Source organism: Chiloscyllium punctatum, chromosome 42, assembly GCF_047496795.1.
Source record: "Chiloscyllium punctatum isolate Juve2018m chromosome 42, sChiPun1.3, whole genome shotgun sequence".
NCBI classification, from domain to species: Eukaryota; Metazoa; Chordata; class Chondrichthyes; order Orectolobiformes; family Hemiscylliidae; genus Chiloscyllium; species Chiloscyllium punctatum.
The window spans coordinates 45,497,692-45,525,022 of NC_092780.1; the positions used below are offsets into that span (position 1 = coordinate 45,497,692).

General features: G+C 44.0%; 1 protein-coding gene across 10 annotated transcripts in view; it reads right to left on the reverse strand.

The window, feature by feature from the left end:
• Positions 1–27,331, reverse strand: part of LOC140465927 (uncharacterized) — a 96,543-nt gene that overhangs the window by 44,996 nt on the left and 24,216 nt on the right. For 6 of the 10 annotated variants that reach the window (XM_072561899.1, XM_072561896.1, XM_072561891.1 and 3 more), the window contains exons 4-8: positions 24,822–24,860; positions 10,833–11,582; positions 2,107–2,168; positions 1,757–1,936; positions 220–361 (exon numbers count right to left, since the gene is read on the reverse strand). In XM_072561899.1, the coding sequence (XP_072418000.1) occupies positions 220–361; positions 1,757–1,936; positions 2,107–2,168; positions 10,833–11,582; positions 24,822–24,860 (1,173 nt within the window). The remainder of the gene's footprint in view (positions 1–219; positions 362–1,756; positions 1,937–2,106; positions 2,169–10,832; positions 11,583–24,821; positions 24,861–27,331) is intronic. The other 4 variants (XM_072561901.1, XM_072561900.1, XM_072561894.1 and 1 more) reach the window with 3 other exon arrangements.

Here is a 27,331-nt window from a genome sequence, read left to right on the forward strand (position 1 = left end):
CCAGTCTGATGTGTTTTGGCTTGCTATCCCTGCGTCATACCACTCCTCAGGTGCTGCCAGAACTTTCAGAGTTTCTCCAGCTCTTTCTGATTTTATCACTGGATCTGTGCTATCTGCAATATTTCTGTATGAAAACACATCAGCTGCACCCACTCCCAGTTCATTCAATCAATCCCACTGTGCCTTCTCATTTCTCCTCCACCCGCTTCTCACACTTACTTGTTGTCCTTTTGATATCAGGAGAGTGAGGTGTTCCCTTCGCAGCGGCTGTCGGCTTCGGAGGTGTCTTTGCACCGACACTTCCTGGCATTCTGAGACCAGATGGTGCTTGTGATCCTGGAGTCTTCCTAGTCTCTGTTACCTTCAGTGAATTATTAGACTGTTAAACTGGATGGCAAATACTCAATTCTGATATTATCTGGCTACTTAGACAGAATCCATTCATTTCTGTGCACTCCCGCGGCCAAATATTCTTGCTCTAGGGATGGTAGAGCACATGTTTCCTGATAGCTGTGTCTGCCTGGGGATTCGGGGGAGGTGGTGGAAGCAGATATGATAGCAGTGTCTACAGTGAGTAGAGGGATACAGACTATGTGCAGGCAGATAGGGTTAATTTTGAATGGCATCACGGTTGGTACAGACATGGTGGGCCGAAGGGCCTGTTCCTGTGCCATACTATTCTATGTTCTAAGGGCATCATGCTTTTATGAAACCAACCAACCCAAGCTGCTGCTCATAGATGACTCTCTTGAGATAGAGTGAGCAGGAGACCATACTGATTGGATTAGACACCCTACAGTGTGGAAACAGACTATTTTGCCTAGCAAGACCACACCGACCCTCCAAAGAGTAACGCACCCAGACCCATTCCCTTACCATATATTCACCCCTAACTCATTCACCTAACACTATGGGCAATTTAGCATGACCAATTCACCCAATCTGCACATCTTTTGATTGTGGGCAGAAACCAAAGCACCCGGAGGAAACCCACGCCGACACGATAAGAATATGCAAACTCCACACAGACAGTCACCCGAGGCAGGAATCAAACCCGGGTCCCTGGCACTATGAGGCAGCACTGCTAACCAATGAGCCACTGTGCCACCCCCGAACTAGATGGCAAAGGATGATTGTTTGGATAGAAATAGCTGACGTGGGGAATCTTCCAGGATATGGTGTGAACCTCAGTTGCTGCATTGAAGTAGCAAGTTCATGGGGGCTAGGCTGATGGTGAGCTGGCCCATGACATCCTACTGGAGGTCTGGTATCATGAGCTTGACAGACAATGAGGGCCCTGACTCCTAGCAAGCATGAGATGGTGAGGGCTGAGGGGAAACAGTGGGAAGGGGTTGATGTGGCAGAGGCTAAAGGTATACTATTTATGGTTATGCGAGGGAGTTTGCTGCAGATGGGCGGTTTGAGAGGGATGAGGGCTAATGAGGGATTTATGGAGTTTGAGAAGACTAAAACGAGGAAATCATTAAAGCAATACCCTGAATAGAATGAGTTCCTCACTGAGTAAAAAGCTGATTTGTAAAATGGAAGCCAAACACATTAACCTGAACCAGAGCAAAAAAGCACAAATGAACCTGACAGATTTTCAGGGATGGGCAATAAATGCTGGCTTACGCCCAAATCCCATAAATGAATCAAAATAAACATGAAGTAATTAGGCTCAGCCACTGACAATGTGCATTTGGGTTGTCAGAATCTGCAGTTGAGAGAACTCCTCGAACTACAATGTAATCCTTACCTTCATTGCTCTATGCTCCTTAACTCCTGAAACATCTTGGCTTGTAGTCGATTGAGGCCTTTTGGGGGTGGAGATAAGACTGGAAGATTTGTTGCTACGGGCAGCTGTAGTAGGCCTCTTAGGAGAAGCAGAGGCCTGAGGCCTAGGTTTTGAGATTTTGGCAGATGTAGGTGTGCAGCTCTTTACATGAAAATAAAATTCAAAATGACAACACAACATATGAATCCATAAACCAAATAAAATTATGGATATAAAAAGAATATAGCAAAACAAGATGAAACATTTGGGCGCCAATGGATTAATGGAGTGGTCTGGATGCTGAATAGCTTGTTTATTGCTGTCACTCTCACCTTGGTCTTGTTCTCGGGTGCCTGAGATTTGTTTCCTTCTTCTCCTGACACAGGCAATTGAGCTAAAAAAAGGAAACAGAACAAAATGGGTTCTCTCCAACTTTAAATGGGCCATTAAAAAGATTGGACAGAAGATGGGTGCTGTGAGCAAGGGGCAGAAAGCAGCAGGAACTTACATTAAGGAAACCTTGCACATAGCTCCCACACACTGAGCCTGGTCCCACTGACTCCACCAACACAATAACAACTCTCAAGCCATTGCTGTGACTACCAGGAACCAGATAGTGAATACCCAATCAGGTTGGAAAGTGTAACACAGCATTTATTACACCGCAAGCCTCACACGAATGATTCAACCTGATGATTTCAAGATTTCACCTTGCCACAAAATGCAGGAACAAGTTACCCAAAGAATTTCAAATCACTGAGATTAATGCATTAGCTTCCCTGATTGCACACGATGACCCTGAAAGTTAGTTTCACAAATGGATGAAATGGAGGTCAAACTCTATTGCGATGGGAGAATGGGAGAAATGTGAGAAAATCGACTTTTGTACATTCATGACTTCACAGAGATTTTTTTTTAACTGGGCGCAGCCCCAGTAGTATATTATACTGGTTTCTGTGGATATTCCATTCCCCTGTATGCCACAGCTCCTGTGTATCTTTCCAAGATCTCTTAATTTATGAACTATTCCTTCAGATTGACAATGCCCCTCCAATACTTAAACATCGGAGAGTGGGAAACCTCGATTATAAACCAATAGTTTAAGAGCATTAAGTCAGGAGATTACGTGAGTCTGAACAAAGATAAGGTGACTGAGCATCTTTGAAAGCTTGCAGTCAGTAAAGCTACGGTAGGGTTGTAAAGATGATTATGCTTGAAATGTGGGGATTCAGTGAGCAGTTCTGGGCACTGTGCCTGTGAAAGGACAGTCCCAGAGGATCGGGGGCTGTTGACTGTTCTTCCCCAGAGGGACAGTCAGCTGCACGGAATCTCTTCGAGCCCTGGGGATAGGCAACATTGATAAACATCAGGAATACCAGCCTGCCTTCAGGGCAGTTCAGGTGCAGGCTTATCAGAACTGTAGGATGGAAGCCTAAAGAGGCATTTGGCTGTTCATAAAGTTATCCTAGAGTTTTAGGGCAGACAGGGATCCTAGGGTCCAGCAAGGACAGGGTTATGGGGGGGCCTGCCCATGCCATTGTCAGGTGAGGTGCCGCAAGAAAATGCCGGAAGACTGGAGGTTGGAAAACATGGTGCTGCCGTTTAAGAAGGGTGGTAAAGACAAACCAGGGAACTATAGACCAGTGAGCCTGACCTTAGTGGTGGGCAAGTTGTTGGAGGGAATCCTGAGGGACAGGATGTACATGTATTTGGAAAGGCAAGGACTGATTCGGGATAGTCAACATGGCTTTATGCGTGGGAAATCATGTCTCACAAACTTGATTGAGGTTTTTGATGAAGTAACAAAGAAGATTGATGAGGGCAGAGCAGTAGATATGATCTATATGGACTTCAATAAGGCGTTCAACAAGGTTCCCCATGGGAAACTGATTAGCAAGGTTATATCTCATGGAATACAGGGAGAACTAGCCATTTGGATACAGAACTGGCTCAAAGGTAGAAGACAGAGGGTGGTGGTGGAGGGTTGTTTTTCAGACTGGAGGCCTGTGACCAGTGGAGTGCCACAAGGATCGGTGCTGGGCCCTCTACTTTTTGTCATTTACATAAATGATTTGGATGAGAGCATAAGAGGTACAGTTAGTAAGTTTGCAGATGACACCAAAATTGGAGGTGTAGTGAACAGCGAAGAGGGTTACCTCAGATTGCAACAGGATCTTGACCAGATGGGCCAATGGGCTAAGAAGTGGCAGATGGAGTTTAATTCAGATAAATGCAAAGTGCTGCATTTTGGGAAAGCAAATCTTAGCAGGACTTATACACTTAATGGTAAGGTCCTAGGGAGTGTTGCTGAACAAAGAGACCTTGGAGTGCAGGTTCATAGCTCCTTGAAAGTGGAGTCGCAGGTAGATAGGATAGTGAAGAAGGTGTTTGGTATGCTTTCCTTTATTGGTCAGAGTATTGAGTACAGGAGTTGGGAGGTCATGTTGCGGCTGTACAGGACATTGGTTAGGCCACTGTTGGAATATTGCGTGCAATTCTGGTCTCCTCCCTATCGGAAAGATATTGTGAAACTTGAATGGATTCAGAAAAGATTTACAAGGATGTTGCTAGGGTTGGAGGATGTGAGCTACAGGGAGAGGCTGAACAGGCTGGGGCTGATTTCCCTGGAGCGTCGGAGGCTGAGGGGTGACCTTATAGAGGTTTACAAAATTATGAGGGGCATGGATAGGATAAATAGGCAAAGTCTTTTTCCTGGGGTTGGGGAGTCCAGAACTAGAGGGCATAGGTTTAGGGTGAGAGGGGAAAGATATAAGAGAGACCTAAGGGGCAACTTTTTCACGCAGAGGGTGATACGTGTATGGAATGAGCTGCCAGAGATTGTGGTGGAGGCTGGTACAATTGCAACATTTAAGAGACATTTAGATGGGTATATGAATAGGAAGGGTTTGGAGGGATATGGGCCGGGTGCTGGCAGGTGGGACTAGATTGAGTTGGGATATCTGGTCGGCATGGACGAGTTGGACCGAAGAGTCTGTTTCCATGCTGTACATCTCTATGACTCTAAGTCGATTATTGTGAACAAGCCTGACAGTTAATTATTTAATTAAATATGGTAGGTGGGCTGCTGATTGGAGCATAGCCCCTAGTGGATGGTGCTGGTGAGATTAGGCAGGGAACGATGGCAGTGAGTTTGTCACCCCCACCTATCCCTCTGTATCGAAAACACATTCACCGGGGACAGATAAAACATAGCACGTGGTGTGTGTGCATGCACAGTGTTGATTTACCAGGACTTCATGGGTTAAATTACAAGGCTTTTTAATCCCTGCAGGTTAGAAGGTCATCGGGTAACTTGATGAAGGCTTTCAAGATATAATGAGAAACAGACTGGGAAGTTTAAAAGAAACTGTTCCAGCTGGCTGGGAAATTGAGGGCTCAGGAATTGAAAAGTTAAGGTAGGCCCTACGTATACGTAGCACTGTTTACCATTGTAACTCCTGTGTATGTTGAGCACAGTGTAGTGAAGATACCATGCATCCTGCAGCCCAAGTGTAATTTGTCTCTGCTGTGTACATGATAGCCTCTGGGTAAATTTCTGGCCTTATGATACTTGTAGCCCTGTGAATATTGCAGAGTTGCATATATTCTGGACCCATGTGAATTTTTGCCACTCCTTGTAGTGTTATACATATTTGTAGCCCTGGGCTATATTGGAGACTTGTGTATATTTGTCCCTACGTATCATCTAATCTCTGTTGATACTGTAGTCCCTGTTTATATTATAGCCCCAGTATATTTTGTTGCCACTCCTGTGTGTATTGTAACTCACGTACACTTGGAGCACTGCATATATTCTAGCCCTTGCGTATATTGTATCATTTTTGTATGTTAAACACAGGGGCTAGACTACACAAAGTAGCTATATTTGTTGTCCCTGTGTAAATTCATAGCCTGCGTATATTGTAAAAGCTATTTTTACTGTAGCCTCTGCGTATAGCCCTGTCTATACTTTCCTGTGTATATTGTAACCACTGTGTACAGTGCCAGATGGAGTTAAGTGAAGTCACTTTGGAAAGTCGAATTTGAATGCAGAATACAGGGTTAAAGGTAGGATTCTTGGCAGTGTGGAGGAACAGAGGGATCTTAGGGTTCACGGCCATAGATCCCTCAAAGTTGCTGCCCAAGTTGATATGGTTGTTAAGAAGGCTTATAGTGTGTTGCCTTTCATTAGCAGGGGATTGAGTTTAAGAGCCACGAGTTGCAGCTCTATAAAGTCCTAGTTAGACTACACTTGGAATATTGTGTTCAGTTCTGGTCGCCTCATTATAGGAAGGATGTGGAAGCTTTCGAGAGAGTGCAGAGGAGATTTACCAGGATGCTGTCTGGACTGGAAGGTACGTCTTATGAAGAAAGGTTGAGGGAGCTCGAGCTTTTCTCATTGGAGCGAAGAAGGATGAGGGGTGACTTGATAGAGGTGTACAAGTTATTGAGAGGCACAGATCGAGTGGAGAGCCAGAGACATTTTCCCATTGTGGAAATGTCTACCACGAGGGGGCATAATTTTAAGGTAATTGGAGGAAGGTTTAGGGGTGATGTCAGAGGGAGGTTCTTTACACAAAGAATGGTGGATGTGTGGAATGCACTGCCAGCAATGATGATAGAGTCAGATACATGACGGACATATAAGTGACTCTTGGATAGGCACATGGAAGATAGTACAACAAAGAGTATGTGGGTTAGTCTGATCTTAGATTAGGATAAATGGCTGACACAAAATTGAGGGCCAAAGGGCAGGTACTGTGCTGTTTTGTTCTAGGTATGTTCTTAGTTTAGATAAATGTGAGGTGCTGCTATTATGAAGTCAAATCAAGGCAGGATTTATACAATTAATGGGAAGATCCTGGGGAGTGTTGCTAAACAAAGAGACCTTGGAGTGCAGGTTCATAGTTTCTTGAAAGCAGATCTCACAGGTAGATTGGATAGTGAAGAAAGCAGTTGGTACACTTGCTTTTACTGGTCAGTGCATTGAGTATAAGAGTTGAGAGGTCATGCTTTGGCTGAACAGGACATTGGTTAGGCCACTTTTGGAATACTGCACACAATTCTGGTCTCCTTGCTATAGGATGGGTGTTGTGAAACTTGAAAGAGTTCAGAAAAGATTTACAAGGATATTGCCAGGGTCGGAGGGAGAGGCTGAATAGGCTGGGGCTATTTTCCCTGGAGTGTCGGAGGCTGAGGTGTGACCTTATAAACATTTATAAAATCATGAGGGGTGTGGATAGGGTGAATAGACAAGGTCTTTTCCCTGGGTGGGGGAGTCCAAAACTACAGGTTTAAGGTGAGAGGGGAAAAAATTTAAAAGGGACCTAAGGGGCAACTTTTTCATGCAGGGGGTGGTACGTGTATGGAATGAGCTGCCTGAGGAAGTGGTGGAGGCTGGTACAATTACAGCATTTAAAAGGCATCTGGACGGCTCAATGAATTGGAAGGGTTCAGAGGGATATGGGTCAAATGCTGGCAAATGGGATTGGATTTATTTAGGCTATCTGGTCAGCACGGACTAGTAAGACCAAAGGGTCTGTTTCCATGCTGTACATCTCTGAGGCTCAATGCTAAACCCATATACATTTTTTTTAGCCTTTGTCTACATTTATAGTATGTTGAATCCATTGTGTACATTGTGGCCCTGTGTAAATTTGCAGCCTTTTTATGTATTGTAGCCCCTGTGTATATTAGTAGCACCTCTGTATATTGTAACATTGTGTATATTTGTGGATGCAGTGTATATTGTAGGCACTGTGTATCTTTTGGATGCTATGTACATTTATGGGCCCTATATATATATTTGTAGCACTTATCTATATTACACAGCCTCTGTGTATGCTATAAAACTGCGTATATTGTAGGCACTATTTAAACCTGTAGGCGTAATTTATACTTGGATCTCTATAATTGTGGCACCTCTGTATATTGCAGCATTGTTATATTTGGGGATGCTGTGTTCATAGTAACTACTGTAAATCATGTGGTCACTTATGTATTTTCTAGTCGCTGTCTACGTTGTAGCACCTATCTATAATGTAACCCCACTTAGATCTGCAGCAACAGAGTCATAGAGATCTATAGCACAGAAACAGACCCTTCGGTCTAACTTGGCTATGCCAACCAGATATCCCAACCTAATCTAGACCCATTTGCCAGCACTTGGCCCATAATCCTCTAAACCCTTCCTATTCCCCCTTGTGTATAGTGTAGTCTCAGTGTATAGTATGGCACTGTGTACATTGTACATTGTGTTTATTGCATCACCGTGTAGATGCAGCCTCGGTGTATACCGTTATTCATGTTGTATCTCCTGTGTATAGTAACTCCTTACTGGGATGTAGCGGCAACAGCAAAGTCTTAGTAATCCAGAATTCCAGGTGAATTTTCTGGAGTCAGGGTTGAAATCCCATCATGGCATGTGGTGAAGTTTCAATGTAATAAAGATGCTTAGGATGAAAATTTAGAAACCATGCCACTATTTGTTTAAAAAACTCATCTGATTCACCAGTATCCTTCAGGAAAGGAAAATCGGCCATCCTTACCTGGTCTGAGGTCTACATGTGACTTCAGACCAATAGCCATGTGGCCAACCAAACCACTAAATTCAAGAGCCTTTAGGGATGGGCAATGAATGTTGGCCTAGCCAGTGTATTATTGCTCCTGTCTATATTGTAGCATCAATATACTGTTGACCCTATGTTTATAGCAGCACCTATGCACTTTGTAGCACTCAATATATTGTACCCTATCTATTTGGTAGTGCCGTGTATCTTATAGCACTGTATATATTTTAGCCCTTCAGTACATCATAGCTCCTATGTGGGTTGTAGTCACTGTATAATCTAGCCCCCTCCATCTATATGAGGGAGTGGTGTATATTGCAGCTGCTGTATATATTTTTGGTCCTTGTGCATACTGTTGTACTATATCCACTGTGTATATTCATAGTCAGTCTGTATATTTTGTGACCCATATGTGTATTATGGATCCTCTCTATCTTGCGACCCCTGTGTATATCTTTAACCCTCGTGCACACATGTAGTCCCCCTATATATTGCAATTCTGAGTATGTGTATCCCTGTGCACTTTGTAATACTGTGTATAATGTACCCCCTTACTATGTTGTAGCTGTGATGTTTACTGTTGTTCCTGTGCATAGTGTAGCCTCTATATTCTGTGGATATTTGCAGTTCCTACGTACGTTGTAGTACAGGGGTCCCTGATTTAAGAATGTCTGATTTACAAAAACTCATAATAACGAATGCGATTGCACACAAGGGTGTAATTTTAAAGATCTGACATGTGAACATTTCCTGTATTTATAAATAAACTTTATATGTTTTGACTAGTGTACAAATAGACTTATGAACAGACCCCATTCAAAATACAGGGACTGCCTGTATTTATATTGTAGGCCCTAATTATATTGTAACTCATGTATATGTTGTAGATGCTGTAAGTATTTGTGGTCCCTAAGTATACTTTGTATCCTCCGTGTATATTGCAACCCCAATGTATATGTAGCAAAGTATATCATAGTTTTTCTGTTTATTAGAATACCATGTTTATTTGTAGCACTATGTTACAGTCCCTTTGCATGCTGTGTATATTTGTTATCCCTTTGTGTATCTGGAGTCTCTATACACTATAGCCTTGTGAACATTGCAACCCCTGTCTCTATTACAGTTATGTCCCTGTGCATAGTGTGGCCCTGTACACATTGTAATTCTATATTCATAAACGCTGTGTTCATTTGCAGCCCCTGTTACATTGTAGCTGCTGCATATCTTGTAGTGCCGATGTTGTAGCTCCTGTGTCTACTTTTATATTGACAGAAATGGCTTCTGAAGAATCGAAAGGTGTATGAAAAGTGAGTGAACATTTTACAAGGGGAGTACTCTTCACCGTAACAAAGAATAAACACCCAGTGTAAGGTGATCAGGACAGTAGAAATGAAACCTGACTGATTAATAGTCTGGTAGGATTTGTAGGAATAAGGCGAGATGAGCGGGTTTATTGGGAACCATAGAGTGTGTGATGGCTTGCAGAGAGAGGGCAAATTTGTTTTGAGCAGTTGACTGGAACAGTCCCCAACACCTCTTTTCTGAGAGTTGGGACAAATGCCGATGCTGTAATCATATTGGCACTTGGCATTTAATACTGGCCATGGTGCATATCCAATCAGTCAATCACTGTGGCAGGGTGACAGGATATTGCACTGCCCTCTTCCATGGGCTGCAGCATGTACTTGGGGTTGTTTTGAGTGTGCTACCCAATCTCCCCAGCTTAAACCAGATGCCAATCAATTTCTGTGGAGGTGTTTTACTCAGGCAGGTTTTCAACTAGTTCTTATCATTAGTTGACAGCAGAACTTCAGCCTCTGACCCATCCCATCTTGGCTACAATCTCCTCCTGATAGAGTGCCTATCATTCCCAGCCCTCTCCTCATCCTGCTGCATCCTCTATCCTCTCCAAACCGACCCTGAGCCCTACACAAACCCTCCCCAGAGAAAGGGAGAGACTCAATTTCTTTCTGTGAAACCAGCTGGTACTGGAAGCTGGTCAGACACAGTATCTCACGGTCTCTGTCTTTTTGAGTCTCAGACTCCCTAGTTCAGTGAAGTCCAGAATCCATTCTCTTGATATCTTGGAACTGGCACTGCTACCCGTGCACTCAAACTCCCTGTTTCTGTTCTTTCTGCTGCCAGACTTTGTTTGCTCCAGCCATCAATGCAGGGAATAGCAGTTCTTTTTCAAGCTAGTGGACACAAAATGCTGCATCACAAGATAACCTGAAAGAAAATATGCCTTTCCGGGTGTAGCTTTGAGAAAGAAGCAAAGAAGAAACAGGTGAAGGACACAGGATGTGAAAATGACACATGCAGTAAGATGTCATGCAGCAGCAAGGCCAGTTGTTGCCAGAGTGAGAGCGCAAGGTTGCTGCTCAGGGACTGGGTAGCTCCAGGCAGCTGGAAGAAGGAGCAAGAGGCACATGTCGAGAGAGTGGGGTAGAAAGAGAAGGCGCTGACAGGACAGAAAGGAAGGGACAAACCTTTCGCTGCTGACACAGGCAGATCTTCTTCGCACTTACTCCTCTGAGATTCCAGGGTTGGTGTTTGGACAAGTCCCAGGTCTGCTTCCTGAATGGCCAGACGTGACTGACGATCATCAACCTCTTCCACCTGATGCGTTGCTGTATCATGATCCCCTGTAAGCTGGGTATCCTCCCCCTGCTCTCTGAATTCTGCATCTCCCAGGCCCTCCACACACACACTGCCTTCCATTAACTTTGAGTCTGAAGCAGCTTCAATCTTAAACTCAGCCTGAGGAACTCTTCCATCTGTCAAGGTCATGTCAGCTGATTCTCCTGCACCGTCTGCAGTCACCAGACTTACAGCTCCGATAGCCTCAGGAAGGTGTTCCCCCATATCCTCCTCCATACTCTCAGCCAGCTCCTGCTCTCTGGGTTGTTCTGAAGTTGCTAGAACAGTATCTCGAAGGCTTGTTTTCTCACAAATTTGTCTCTCTTCTAATCCAAAGCTTACTGCTCCCAGCCCGGACATATCCTGAATAACGTCAGGTATTTGTGAATTGTCCAAAGTGAGAAATGCCTGTTCTGTGACTGATGGGGTAATGGTCACTGCCTCCTCAGGCCATATCGAGCTCACAGGTACAAGCGGTTCCTGAAGAATTAGGCTGGTTTGCTCACTCGGGCCTATCTCGGTTCCCATCCTCTCAACAGCACTCTGTTGCCTGTAATTCAGCTGAACTCCAACAAAGGCCACAGTTTGCTCCTCTTCTTCTGTCATTAGGGAAGTAAGGCCGCAATTTAGCGAAAAAAAACCCCACATCTGTTGGAATTCTGATACAAGGAAGGCTAAGCAGTAACACGGGAATCCCAACAGAACAGAGAGGCTGTAAAGACCTCACATGTTGCCAATTTCTGCTGAGAAACAAAGCTGCTGAATTAATGAAGTACAGCCTCCTCCCGAAATTAAAAGTAAAACAGCTGTGCACAGAGCTGCCTCTTTGTCACTCCATCCAGCTCCTTCCACTCTCTTCCCAGCTGTACATTCTCTTCCTGGCAGCAGCTCTGGGAAACTATTGCATCTTCCCAGAAACAAGAAGGAAATTGATGGACACTCCCTCCGGGTTCCTCATTTTCCACCTCGAGGCTAGGCCAAAGGCTGAATGCTGCTGCCAGGGCCCTTACCCTTCAGCCTTTGTCATCAAATGACAGTGGGGTCAAGGGTCATTAACAGAATGGAGTCAATGGATAAACAAAGAAACACATACAATGAACACATTGAGTCATGACAACAAACAATACATTCACTGATTTTAAACCTTGGCAAACAATGCTTTCCCGCCTTGCAAAAATCCCAGCCTGGACATTCACTCAACAGCCCTTCCCCTGACACCCTTCCCACACTCTCTCCCCAGATACATTCCAATTAGGCACCCGGACATCTTTAGACATCTACCCAGATGCTTGTACTGAAACCCAACCAGATATCCCTCCCACGACACTCAACCCCTTCCCCTCAGCGGCTATCCAGACCAGAACCTCTATCCCAAGACATACCCTCCCCAAAAACCTGCTAGTTACCTGCTACCACTACCTTTGCTCCATCACTTCCCTCCGCCTCTTCCTGTTGCCCCCACCACAAACATCCGTCCCCCAGGAACGCTGTCCTCAGACATCCTCCTGCACATTCCCCCACCCCTCAAACATCTAGTCTGACACCGTCTCCCCAGAAACTTCACCATTCTATCACCCCTTTCCTGGACACCATTCTTCCAAGCACCTCCTCCTCCCAAACCTCTCTGCCAGAAACCCATCCACCTGACACCATTCCCCTCAATATGAGTCTCACATGAAAATAATGATGTGATCTGAAGATCTGAAAAATGGCAAACAGAACATCAGTTGAGGAATGTGATAGTGTGAATGTAGAGGTGCAAAGAGGCCATTCAGCCCTTTGAGACTGCTGCCCCATTCTAGATCATGGCTGATCATCTACCTCAATGCACATTCCTGCACTATGCCCATTATGCTCTGATGTCATTTTGAGGAGAAATGGTGGAATAGTGGCAATATTAGTGACCAGTAATCCAGAGACTCAGGATAATACTTTGGCAATATGGTTTTAAATCCCACCAAGGCAAATGATTGAACTGGAATTCAAAGAATAAATAATGAATTCTAAAAGTTGGCCTCAAGTGATGGCGACCATGAAACTGCCACCAATCCTTGTGTCAACTCATCTGGTTCACTAATGTCCTTTTGCCTTGATCTCTGGTGAATTCTAAAGATTCACCTCCTTTTGAGAGAAGAATTTCCTCCTCTTCTCAGTCCTAAGTGGTTTCCTTTTATTCTGAGACTGTGTGTCCTGGTTCTAGATGTCAAAGCAAGGTGAAACATCCTTTCTGCACCTACTCTGTTGATCCCCATTAGAATTTTCTAAGTTTCTATGAGATCACCTCTCAGTCTTAACTTCAGAGAATTCAGGTCCAGTCTCCTCCATCTCTTCTTCTTGGACAATCCCATCATCCCAGGAGCCAGTCTGGTGAACCTCCACTGTCTTCGTTTCCTCTGTAGTAAGTCTATCCTTCCTTTAGGCAAGAGGACTAGAACTATACACAATAGTCCAGGTGCAGCTTGATCAGTGTTCTATAAAATTGACACAATGATTTTTGCTCCTGTACGCAAACCCTCTTGTATAGAGACTAACATGCAGTTTCCCTTTTGAATTGCTGGCTACACCTGCTTACAGTGACTTATGTATCGTGACACCGAGATCCCTTTTGACAACAACATTGATACTTCCCAATCTTTCACTGTTTAAGAAATACACTGTTTCTTTGTAACCTCTCACTTCATACACAGTATATCACATCTGCCAAGTTCCTACCTATTCACTCAGCCTCTCTCAAATCCTTTTGATGCCTCTTCACATCATTCTTACAACTGTCACCTTCCCACCTAGTTTTGTATCATTAGTAAATGTGCAAATATTATAATTGGCCCCCAAATCCAAATCACTGCACAGATTGTGAACAACTGGGCCAAGCACTGGTTACCAACCTGAGAGTGACACCTTTTATTCCTACTGTTTGCTTCCTAAATTTATACTTTATCAAAAACCTCTAAATCCAAATTCACCACATCCACTGGTTCCCCATTATCAACTCTCTAAGTTAGAAAATAATTATCTTATTGACTCTGTCGAATATGGATTTATGAAGGGAAATCATGTTTGACCAGCCCGAGAGAGTTTTTTGAGGATGACTGTACAAGTAAAATCCTCAAAAACTATCCCACAATAATTATATCAGGTCTGTCAAACATGATTACCTCTTCATAAATCTGTGCTGACTTTGTGTAATCAGACAATCATTTCCTACTGTTCTCGTAATTATATGGTTTTAATAGAGTCCAATAATTTTCTTCCTTCGGAGGTCAAGCTAAGAGGGTCTGTAGTTCCTAATTTCCTGTCTCCTTCCTTTCTTAAACAATGGGCTTACTTTTGCAGCCTTCCAAATTGCAGATGCCTTTGCAGAAAGAATACAGTTTTGACAGCTGATGGCCAATGCAGGCACTTTTTCACTGCTCTTGGCTGAACATTGGTTTGAATGAATGAAATGTAATCTGTGGGCGAGGAAAGCTGCTGGAAAATTACCCAAAAACACAAGAGACAAGTCATGCACAGTCCTGACATGAAGTGAAAATGCCCAGACATGGCCTGAATTTCAATCACCTTTGGTTCACTTGGGAATTCCCGTTCATTGAGGAGGAGGCTTTATGTGTGAGCCACAGCAATCTCTGCTCGTTCCTACAGTAAACTGGCTTTGTCCTAATGGATAGTGAGCAGGCCAGTGCGATTTCATCTGTAGCAAAACAATCTGGACGGTACGGTGGCACAGTGGTTAGCACTGTTGCCCCACAGCGCCAGAGACCCGGGTTCAATTCCTGCCTCAGGCGACTGTCTGTGTGGAGTTTGCACATTGTCTGTGTGGGTTTCCTCCGGGTGCTCCGGTTTCCTCCCACAGTTCAAAGATGTGCAGGTTAGGTTGCCCGTAGTGTTAGGTGAAGGGGTAAATGTAGGGGAATGGGTCTGGGTGGGTTGCGGGTCGGTGTGGACTTGTTAGGCCGAAGGGTCAGTTTACACACTGTAAAAATCTAAATCTAAAAATCTTCCTTAACCTGGACTGTTAGCACTGTTAATTTCTTAATGTTGAGCTGATTCTTTTAAGTTTCTGCCATACCCTCCGGGGAATGTCTGCCAACACATCAGATGATAATTAACCTGGCTGTGGGTGTCAGTCTGTTTACAATATATGAACTGGTGAGGAGATGTCTGCTCACTGGCTTCAAGGTGGCACAGCCGGTGACTCTGTCAGCGCAGATGACAGCAGACACCTCCTGGAGAATGCACTTTGTCTGAAATTTCCTTTCTTGGTCACAGAGTCATAGAGATGTACAGCACAGAAACAGACCCTTCAGTCCAACTCATCCATGCCAACCAGATATTCTAACCTAATCTAGTCCCATTTGCCAGCACTTGGTCAATATGTTCCTCTGGGAACATACGGTGGGTTACAATCCAGACCCATTTCAGTAGCTCTGCTATGTACTGACAAAGACAGACATTTTTCACATTTCTCGATTTACACCAGAAAAACAAACATTTTTGTTTTGATCGCCCCGTTCTACTGCCCCTCCCTTACCCTGGTACTCACTCATGAAGAATACATAAATCATCTTTCTGAGATATACTGAAATAGGAGGCCACTATGATTCAGTCACACTGTATCACAGCAATGCCAGTGAGGTGGCACCTAATTATTATGTAGTGTTGACAAGAATTAAAATGGTGTTGTGTGTATTTTGGAAGCTGAGTGTACAGCCTGTGGGACATGATAATGCCTGGGCCACCTGCATCCCTCCACCTGCTGAATGACACTGAGTTCATGTTGGGGTGTCAGTGGGAAACTAAATCAAAGCTGCTGATTTTATTTAATTGCTCCCTTTCCCTCTCACTTTTTGTCTTTGCTCCCTCTCTTTTTTTTTCTCTGTTTTTCTCTTCTTTATGTCTCTATTTGTATCTGTTTCTCTTCCTCTCCATCATTGAGTCTAAACCATTCATGCTGTGCATGTACACAGAATTTGTGAATGGTCTCATTCTCCAATCACAAGCTTGGAATGTAGGTTCATAGCTCCTTGAAAGTCGAGTCACAGCTTGATAGGATACTGAAGGCGGTGTTTAGTATACTTTCCTTTATTCGACACAGCACTGAGTATAGGAGTTGGGAGGTCATGTTGCAGCTGTACAGGACACTGGTTTGCCTACTTTTTGGAATATCATGTGCAATTTTAGTCTCCCTTCTATCAGAAGCTGTTGTTAAATTTCAGAAAAGATTTACAAAGATGTTGCCAGGGTTGGCGAGTTTGGAGAGGCTGAATAGGCTGGGGCTGTTTTCCATGGAATCTCCTCCCTGGCTTCCCAGAGAATCCTAGGATAAATCCCATCCAGCCCAGGGGACTTATCGATTTTCACACTTTCCAGGATTTCTAACACCTCCTCCTTGTGAACATCAATCCCGTCTAGTCTATTAGCCTGGATCTCAGTATTCTCCTCGACAATATTATCTTTTTCCAGTGTGAATACTGATGAAAAGTATTCATTTACCACTTCCCCTATCTCCTCGGACTCCAAGCACAACTTCCCACTACTATCCTTGATTGGCCCTAATCTTTCTCTAGTCATTCTTTTATTCCTGATACACTGATAGAAAGCTTTAGGGTTTTCCTTGATCCTATCTGCCAATGACATCTCATGTCCCCTCCTGGCTCTTCTTAACTCCCTTTTTAGAACTTGCCTGGTTAACTTGTAACTCTCAAGTACTCTAACTGAGCCTTCACATTTCATCCTAACATAAGCCTTCTTTTTCGTTTTGACAAGGGTTTCAACTTCCTTAGTAAACCACAGCTTCTTTGCTCAACCACTTCCTCCTTGTCTGACAGGTACATGCTTATCAAGGACACGCAGTAGTTGTTCCTTGAATAAGCTCCAAATTTCACTTGTGCCCATTCCCTTCAGTTTCATTCCCCATTCTATGCATCCAAAATCTTGCCTAATCGCATCATAATTGCCTTTCCCCAAGCAATAACTCATGCCCTATGTTATATCCCTATCCCTTTCCATCGCTAAATTATGGGGCAGCACAGTAAATGTGGTTAGCACTGCTGCCTCACAGCGCCAGGAACCTGGGTTCAATCCCTGCCTCAGGCAACAGTCTGTGTGGAGTTTGCACATTCTCCCAGTGTCTGCGTGGGTTTCCTCTGGGTTCTCTGGTTTCTTCCCACAATCCAAAGATGTGCAGGTTAGGTGAATTGGCCGTGCTTATTGCCCATAGTGGTAGGTGCATTAGTCAGAGGTAAATGGGTCTGGGTGGGTTACTCTTCGGAGGGCTGGTCACTATCATCAAAATGCTCACCTCATTCCAAATCAAACATCTGGCCAGGTTCATTACCCAGTACCAAATCCAATATGGCCTGGTCCCTTGGTGGTGTGCATACATACTGTGTCAGGAAACCCTCCTGCACGCATTGGAAAAAACTGACCCGTCTAAAGTACTCAAATTATAGTATTTCCATTCAATATTTGGAAAGTTAAAGATTCGGTGAGGCATTTGGAATATGTAGGGGGAGCAGGGTGTGTAACCAGTGAAGACTGGAGGGCCTTTCTGTTTTTATTTTAACTTGGAAAAGATTCCACAGCACGAGGAGGGCTTTTTTTAAATAAACAGACATATGTCCATATGTCTTCCCAGTTCAATTGTCCTTCCTGACAATTTCTTGCAAAGGTGCGGCTAGAAGAGTTGGGCTGAGAAGGGAATCTTTTTGATTCCTGCCACCCTCAGGATGAAAATCCAAACCAATGGTTTCCCTTATGGGAGAAACCAAAAATAGGAGACACAGTTTACAAATAAAGGATTTCATGTTTAAGACCGAGATGAAAAGTATTTTCTCCCAGCAGTCATTACTCTGTTGAATTCTCTTCCGCAGAGAGAGTGGGAGCTCAGTCATTGAATTTCTTGAAATTGATTTAGAATGATAGAATCATACATGATAGAGGAGCTCCTTTAGCCCATCGAGTCCATATCATCCAAAATACACTAAATCTACACAAGTCCCACTTTCCAGAATCTGGCCTCAATGTCCTGACAGGTCAAGTACTTAACCATGTACTTTTCAAAGGTTGCCCGCCTCAATTCCAGTGCATTCCAGAACCCAGCAACCTTCTGCATGGAAAAATGTTTCCTCAAATCCTAGCAAAACTTGTTGTCCTTCATTTTCAAAGTGTGCTCCCTTGTTTTTCTCTTCCAAATACATGCAGGTTAGGGTGGATTGACCCATAGTGTCCAGGGATGTGCAGGTAGGGGTGGATTGGCCCATAGTAAGGGAATTACGGCCTATAGCGTCCAGGGATGCGCAGGTTTTGGTGGATTGGACCATAGTGTCCAGAGATGGGAAGGTTAGAGTGAATTGGCCTATACTGTCCAGGATGTGCAGGTTGTGGTGTATTGGCCAGAGATGTGCCCGTTAAGGTGGATTGGCCCAAAGTGTCCAGGGATGTGCAGGTTCAGGTGGATTGGCCATGCTATATTGCCCATAGTGTCCAGGGATGTGCAGGTTATGTGGATTAACCCTAGGAAATACAGGATTACAGGGATAGGGTGGGGGAGAGAGGGTCTGGGTAGCATGGTCTTCAGACATTCAGCATGGACTCGATGGATTAAATGGCCTGTTTCCACACTGTTGGGATTCTAAGATCTATGGTTCAAAGATGGGTACAGCTGCTTTCGATTCACCTGTCAATGTGCTTCATAATCTTTGGTGACTTTTTGGTCTCCCCTCCTCTGAGCTGAAAGGCCCAGGATCAAGCCCCACCTGCATCAGTGGTATATAAGTAACATCTCTGAGCAGATTGATTAACAACACCTTCCTCGTATCTTCTACACCTCTCTCAGGTACCACCCTCCCCACCTTCTCTGCTCCAAAGAAAACAACTTTTCTTCATTGTTGAAATACTCCACCCTGGGCAACATGGAAATATAGGAGATAGGAGTAGAAGGAGGCCATTCGGCCCTTTGAGTTTGCTCCACCATTTATCATGATCATGGCCAAATTGTCCAACTCAACAGCCTAATCCTGCTTTCTCCCATAAGCTCTGATCCTATTCGCTCAAGTGCTATATCCAGCTGTCTCTTGAATACATTCAATGTTTTAGCATCAACTACTTCCTGTGCTAATGAAGTCGACAGGCTCACCCCTCTTTGGGTGAAGAAATGTCTCCTCAACTCCATCCTAAATGGTCTACCCCGAATCCTCAGACTATGACCCCTGGTTCTGGGCACACCCACCATTGGGTACATCCTCTCTGCATCTTACCAGTCTAGTCCAGTTGGAATTTTATACATCTCTATCAGATCCCTCCTCACTCCAGCAAAAACAATCCTAACTTAGCCAATCTCTCCTCATACGTCAGTCTCGCCATCCCCGGAAATGGCCTGGGAATCCTTTGCTGCACTCCCTCGAGTGCATGCTGATGAATCTCCCCTGCACCCCCTCCAGTCAGTCACATCCTTCCTATAGTGCAGAGACCAGAACTGCACTCAGTACTCCAGCTGTGGCGTACAGTCCTGTACAGCTCCAATCTTCCTGCACTTATGATCCATGACTTGACTGATAAAGGCAAGTATCCCAATGCCTTCTTCACTACCCTATTAACCTGTCCAGCCACTTTCAGATATTTGTGGACAAAAATCTCAAGATCCCTCTGCACCTCTGAGCTTCCCTTCCCCTCAAAGGGTATTGGGATAGACAGCAAAGTGCAGAAACCTGACAATCAAGTGGGCATTTTTTCCCTCTTTTCCAATATTTCTATTTCTGATATATTCAAGTGTTCAAAGAAAGCCTTTTTTTTAAATTTTGCCCTTAAGATCTTTCTTCCAGCTGTAAAGAAGATAAATTCTGAAATATCCAGTGCAATGCAGTAGGTTTGGGATTCAGGATAAATAACCTTTAAACAATGTGCCCAGTGTGGATGCTTGAGCATTTGTACAATCCATTTTGTTGACATGAGCCTAGGAGATTGTGCCTTCTGTCCTGTAGCACCAATTAAATCCATTTTGTCACTGGCACTAAATGTATAAACTATTGGTTAGACTGGAGTATTTATTAGACATATGGTAGTTATCATAGAGTCATGGAGATGTACAGCATGGAAACAGACCCTTCGGTCCAACCCGTCCATGCCGACCAAATATCCCAACACAATCTAGTCCCACCTGCCAGCACCCGGCCCATATCCCTCCAAACCCTTCCTATTCATATACCCATCCAAATGCCTCTTAAATGTTGCAATTGTACCAGCCTCCACCACATCCTCTGGCAGCTCATTCCATACACGTACCACTCCCTGTGTGAAAACATTGCCCCATAGGTCTCTTTTATATCTTTCCCCTCTCACCCTAAACCTATGCCCTCTAGTTCTGGACTCCCTCACCCCAGGGAAAAGACTTTGTCTATTTATCCTATACATGCCCCTCAAAATTTTGTAAACCTCTATAAGGTCACCCTTCAGCCTCCGACGCTTCAGGGAAAACAGCCCCAGCCTGTTCAGCCTCTCCCTATAACTCAAATCCTCCAACCCGGGCAACATCCTTGTAAACCTTTTCTGAACTGAAAATGTGTTGCTGGAAAAGCGCAGCAGGTCAGGCAGCATCCAAGGAACAGGAGAATCGACGTTTCGGGCATCAGCCCTTCTTCAGGATGCTGCCTAATCTCCTGTTCCTTGGATGCTGCCTGACCTGCTGCACTTTTCCAGCAACACATTTTCAGCTCTGATCTCCAGTATCTGCAGTCCTCACTTTCTCCTCGAAAACCTTTTCTGGACCCTTGCAAGTTTCACAATATCTTTCCAATAGGAAGGAGACCAGAAATGCACACAAAATTCCAACAGTGGCCTAACCAATCAATGTCCTGTACGCCGCAATATGACCTCCCAACTCCTGTACTCAATACTCTGACTGATAAAGGAAACTATACAAACGCCTTCTTCACTATCCTATCTACCTATGACTCCACTTTCAAGGAGCTATAAACCTGCATTCCAAGGTCTCTTTGTTCAGCAACCTTACCATTAAGTGTATAAGTCCTGCTAAGATTTGCTTTCCCAAAATGCAGCACCTTGCATTTATCTAAATTAAACTCCATCCGCCACTTCTCAGCCCATTGGCCCATTTGATCAAGATCGTGTTGTAATCTGAGGTAACCTTCTTTGCTGTCCACTACACCTCCAATTTTGGTGTCATCTACAAACTTACTAACTATACCTCCTATGCTCACATCCAAATTATTTATATAAATGACGAAAAGTAGTGGATCCTTGTGGCACTCCACTGGTCACAGGCCTCCAGTCTGAAAAACAACCCTCTACTACCACCCTCTGTCTTCTACCTCTGTATGCAAATGGCGAGTTCTCCCCGTATTCTGAGATCTAACCTTGCTAATCAGTCTCCCATCGGGAACCTTGTCGAACGCTTTACTGAATTCCATATAGATCACATCTACCGCTCTGCCCTCATCAATCCTCTTTGTTACTTCTTCAAAAAACTCAATCAAGGTTGTGAAACATGATTTCCCACGCACAAAGCCAGTATAGTTTGGTCTGGAGTATCAGTGAGGCCTTTAGTTCAATCTGCATTAGTTATAGTTGGAATACTGGTTCGGCTGTCATTCTGGTCAGGCCTGAAGAAGCGGTTTAGGCTCACAAACTAGTTAGTGCCGGTTGACTTTCTTCTTTCACTTTGAGGGACATATTGACATTGGGGGTGATTGGATTGAGCAGACAAACTCAACAATTATTACAAGCTGGTTAACATTAGGTCATGTTGGCTCCACATTATGTATGCCTAAATTTGAGGAGGGGTGGGCAAGTCCCCTCAATCAGGAAAACCTGAAGGCTGATCACCATTTTACTAAATGGTTACTTTCATCAGGGCCATCAACATAAATGTCTCCTGTCACAAATAATCTGAAGCAGTTAATTTTATAAAACAGAATTTTACAGGACAGAAAGAGCCTATTCCACCTAACATGCTTGCACCAGCTCCCAATAAAGCTACCTAGCTAGTCCCATCCTCCAATCCTGTCTCCATCGCCCTCTGAATTCATCCCTATCAAATATATATTCAACTCTTTTCGATACCTCTCTCAGGCAGCACATTCCAAATCCTAACAACTCTTCGACAAAAGACGTTTCTCCTCATCTCAATCTTCCCTCTTTTGCTGACATTCTTGAAATTGTGACCCCCAAGTTACTGACGTACCAACTTATGGAAACAGGATATCCTTCTTTACCCTGTCAAAACTGTTCATAATTTCAAAAGCCTCAATAAGGTCACCTCAATCTTCTGTGCCACAAGGAACATAAGCTCAAATTCTCTTTTTCCTGGTTTCTAAAGTCCCTCATTCCTAGCACCATTGCAGTAATCTCTTTTCCACTTTCTCCAGGACTTTAACATCTTTTCTTAAATAAAGTGAATACAATACTGAATACAATACTCCAAGTGTGGTCTAACCAATGATTTTTACAGGGGTAGCATCACCTCCTTACTTCTATACTCTCTGCTTCTATTTATAAACCAAAGGATCCAAGAAGCCCTTTTTAAATAACTGTTTCAGCTTTCCTGGCCACCTTCAGAAAATTACACGTGAATCCTGAAATGTCTCTGTTCCTGCCCTTCCCTCAGAGTTGTACCACGGAGCCTGTATTTTCTCTCCATGTTTCTTCTATCAAAATGCACGACCTCACATTCTCTGCTTTGAAATTCATCTGCCAGTACCTGTCCATTTGGTGAACGTGTCACCCTCTGAAATGACTCAGCATCATCTTCACAAATCACTCTTCTCCTCAGTTTACTAGAGATTTTTAGAGATTTTGTCCTCAACACCTTTCTCCAAATCATTTTATATAAATCAGAAAAACCAAGGGTCTCTGGAGAATACCATTTTCAGCACACATCCAATCTGAGAAATGCCCATCTATACCACCCTCTATTTCGTATCCTTTTTCCAACTTCTAATCCATCCTGCAAAGTAGCTATTAGTCCCAAACATTTCTAATTTGCCAACCAAACTGCCAAATCCAAATATCCACTTCATCCACCATTAAAAATGTGTCACCTCGTCAAAGAACTCAATCAAATTTATCAAACATGACCTGCCCTTGACAAAGCCGTAGAGTCATGGAGATGTACAGCATGAAAACAGACCCTTTGGTCCAACTCATCCATGCTGACCAAATATCCTAAATAAGTCTAGTTCCATTTGCCAGCATTTGGCCCATATCCCTCCAAACCTTTCCTATCCATATGCCCTTTTAAATGCTGTAACTGTACCAGCCTCCACCACTTCCTCTGGCAGCTCATTCCATACATGCACCACCCTCTGCATGAAAAAGTTGCTCCTTAGGTCCCTTTTATATCTTTCCCCTCTCACCCTAAACCTATACCCTCTGGTTTTGGTCTTCCCCCATCCCAAGGAAAAGACCTTGTCTATTCACCCTATCTATGCCCCTCATTATTTATAAACTTCTATAAAGTCACCCCTTTGCCTCAGATTCTCTAAGTCTATATTTATCTTATCTGTATAACATCCTCCATCAGTTTTCCCATTACTGATATCTAGGTGACAAATCTGCAGTGTCTTGGGTTATTCTTTGTCCTTTCTTAAACAACAGCATCACATTTGCAATCCTCCAATCCCCCAAGATTAATCCTGTGTTCAGACGCCTGCAAAATTTATTTATAGGTAAGGCTATCTTTTTAGAATGACAGATTTGTACACTGGATTGACATCCCAACTTCGGGCAGCATGATTCACTCTGAACATGACTTAAAATCCCGAGGATACAGTTACCATGGTGCTACATATTGGGACGACCATGCTGACTGAAGCTGAATTTCCAACTGCCAATCTTAGCTCTAGCCTGGAAGGGAAAGTCAACAGTGATACTTAGGGCTGAGTCTGGTCAGCTACTGGTGACCATTTTAGTTCGAATTGTAGATTACGAATCTTGCAGCAGACATTTATCGAACCTCAGCAAACTGCCTCAGCAAAATTCCTAGAGGCATGGCACTCATCCACAGATTCAATCAATAAGCACTTCGATCTGGACCCAATATACTGACCACTGCAATGGACAGCTGGAACTGACAACTGGAAGCGGCAGATTCAAACCACTACAAATGCCGGAGGAAAGATCACAGAAGCGCTTCACAGGAGGCTCCCAAGCACTGAGGATGTCACCGAGACAGGGGACAAAACGTCTGCAACACAAATTCCCAGCTCGGCGAACAGAACCACAACAAACTGCCTCTGTCTCTGGCTGGTCATAGTTCACATGTTGCCAACTGCTGCTCCTCCCTCCACAATCCCAACATCCAGTCTCACAGCTTCCTACCTTTTCAATGTGAATCGGACAGGCAACAAACCCTTTTATGAACCCTGTGGACAAACAGCTATTTCCTTTTCTCCAATATTTTTATCTGGGTAAACAGAAGGGTTCAAAGAAGATGAAGAAGAAACACTGTTTTCTTTCCATGTCTTCGCAGTCCTTCCCTGAGTTTGCCTGGAGCAGTGCCCAAAAGATGCACTTTGCTTTATTTGAGACTCCAGGCTAGACATGGACCCCACTCGCACACCCAACCCACAAAGTTATTTTTAGAAGGACAAGTTTTAGACCCCAAGGAGGGGTCATACTGGATTCTAATGGAGGAATATACAGCGACCCTCTAAATTACTCATATCCACTACATTTACAAATTTCAGACAATCAATCATTCTTTCATTGCGTGATAGTGTCAGCCAGCTGTTTCTGTCTCTCGGTACATTTCGAGATGTTTGTCTGTTCTCATTGCCCAATGAAAAGCCTCCTGTATTTGGGACTGAGCATGAGATCAGTCTTACCTGCTGTGACCTCTTGTGAAGACAGGTCCAAGGGTGCTGCTGTAAGGCCAGCCAGATCCATTGTTTTTCAAAGAAAAGAACATTTCCAAACAGGTGCATTGGGAAATAATTTAAAAAAAAAAAGAAACATCAATCAGGAAATGAACAATGATATTAGCAATTAACATTCATTGAGAGAAAAACACAGATGAAGTACATGGAGTGAAGGGATACAGCAGAAACTGAATATGGAGGGGACACACTGGGGAACCACGGAATCTGGGGAACAGTGACATTTAGAACAGAGTGAGATGGATAGAGAACAGGAAGAGTGTTGGACGTTAGGACTTAGAGGAGACACAAAATGTGAAATCATTAGATAAAGAAGGGGACACTCTGAGAAACAATGAGATATACAGAGGGAACACACTGAGAAACAGTGGTTCGGAAGGGACATAGTGGGGAGCAGTTGGTTGTTGTGGGGATGCACCAGGGATCAGCAAAATGCATTGAGGGGCATACTGAAGGGCTGGGGGATGCAGCAAGGAACAATGAGATAGAATGAAGGAACTAATCAAAAGTAGGAAAATGAGGGGCCACAATGTGGAACAGTGAGATATCCTGAAGGGACATGTTGGTCAACACTGATTACACAATGAAAACACATGGTGGCACAGGGATACAGAGAGAACAGACTGGGAAACTGGAGGGCATTGAAGGTACTCTATTGGGAGCATGGCAAAAGTTATTTTCTTTTTTCAATGGCACCTTTTGATGGCTACATTTTTGATTTTCAGGAGTGGCTTTTCTGTTCTCATTAAGTATTGCAGTCAAATAGTTACATTACATTCATTATGTGTGATGCCTGAGGTATTTGGACTTGTACAAAAGCTGAATTGGAAGAATTCATCAATATCCTCAATAATTAACAACTGCATTAACCTTAAAACCATAACACACAAAAAAAGTATTAATTTCCTTGATCCTATAGTATTGACAGTGGAAAACAAGCACAGGTGAGTAAACTGTTTTTTGATACCTAACAAATGTGTCGACACCCAAAAAAGCCATCACCCGAAACACACTTTCTGCAGACTTTTATTGGGAGGTTTCTTTCTAGCTGCCCATTCTCTTCCACAGCTCTTTAGTCAACCTTCTCTTTCTCAGCTGACTTGCAGCATCCCTATCTCCCCAAGCTCCCTGTCCGCCTCTAAATCATTGTCTCCTGCTAGCCTGTCTTTCTCCCTGTCTCTCTCTCTCTCACTCACCTCACTCCCCTCCTGCCCTAGGTAGAAAGGCCCTGGATCTTGGGCCTATGCTCCTACACTGCAGGCTTTCTGCTCTTTGCCTCCCACCTCCCCAACTCCCAGCCCAGCCGAGTCCACCTGATTCCCATATCTTCTCACAGATGCCCCTGATCCCAGAGCCCACTGCTTGATCCTCTGGTGACTTCCTTACTGGCCCCACTGAATTATCTAGCTGCCCTCCAATCACAGCTTGCTTCTCTCCTGTCAACAACAAGCACAGAGGAGACCTGGCCTTTGATTGGAACTACAGCTTTCTAATATTTCATTGAAACATAGGAATTAGGAGCAGGGAGAGGCGATTCTAATCACATGGGTGACTGGCTGCTCTGAGTGACATCTCCTGGATGATTTTGGTATTTTGAGGGTGGCCCCTGTACATTTTAAGCATTGTTCTGTGAGTGGTATATACAGCCGATACATGGGCACAGAAACTAGAGGGGTCACAGTGAGGGACAGCAGCTCATTAAGGGTCACCTTCAAGAATAAAAATTACACAACACCAGGTTATAGTCCAACTAGCTTTCAGAGCGCTGCTTCTTTGTCAAGTGGTTGCTCCTTCATCATCCACCTGATGAAGGAGCAGTGCTCCAAAAGCTAGTGCTTCCAAATAAACCTGTTGGACTATAACCTGGTGTTGTATGATTTTTAACTTTGCACACTCCAGTCCAACACCGGCTCCTCCAAATCACATTCAAGGACGTTCAAGGTGGGAGGCAAAGGGCAGAAAGCCTGCAGTGTAGGAGCATAGAATACACTGAGCGACATAAGGACATAGAGGGAGCAATGAGGAAAAGCTAATAAAATGGGGAACAGTGCAATTTAAGAAGGACCATCCGAGTGAAGGTGGATGCAAACTGGAAGGGGAGACAGCTATGGATTTACAGTGAACATACTGGCGAACAATAGGATGCCGAGGAGTCACAATGGAAAAGTGGTACATGGAGGATTTGCACTAGAGAACACTGGGTTAAGACAGGGCATACTGGGATATGAAGGAACAGCAGGGTATTTTTCATGGAATGCAGTAAGATAAAGATGGGGTACTCAAGGGAATGGTGAGATCTAGATGTGACACACTAGGGAATGGTGAGATCTGTGGAGGAAACACAGTTGGAGACAGCATGACGTACATGGTTGCAGTAAGAAATGGTGGAATGTAGCATAGATGCATTGGTGAATAATGGGATTGTAGGGATGGCAACCTACTGGGGTTGGTTCTGGGGA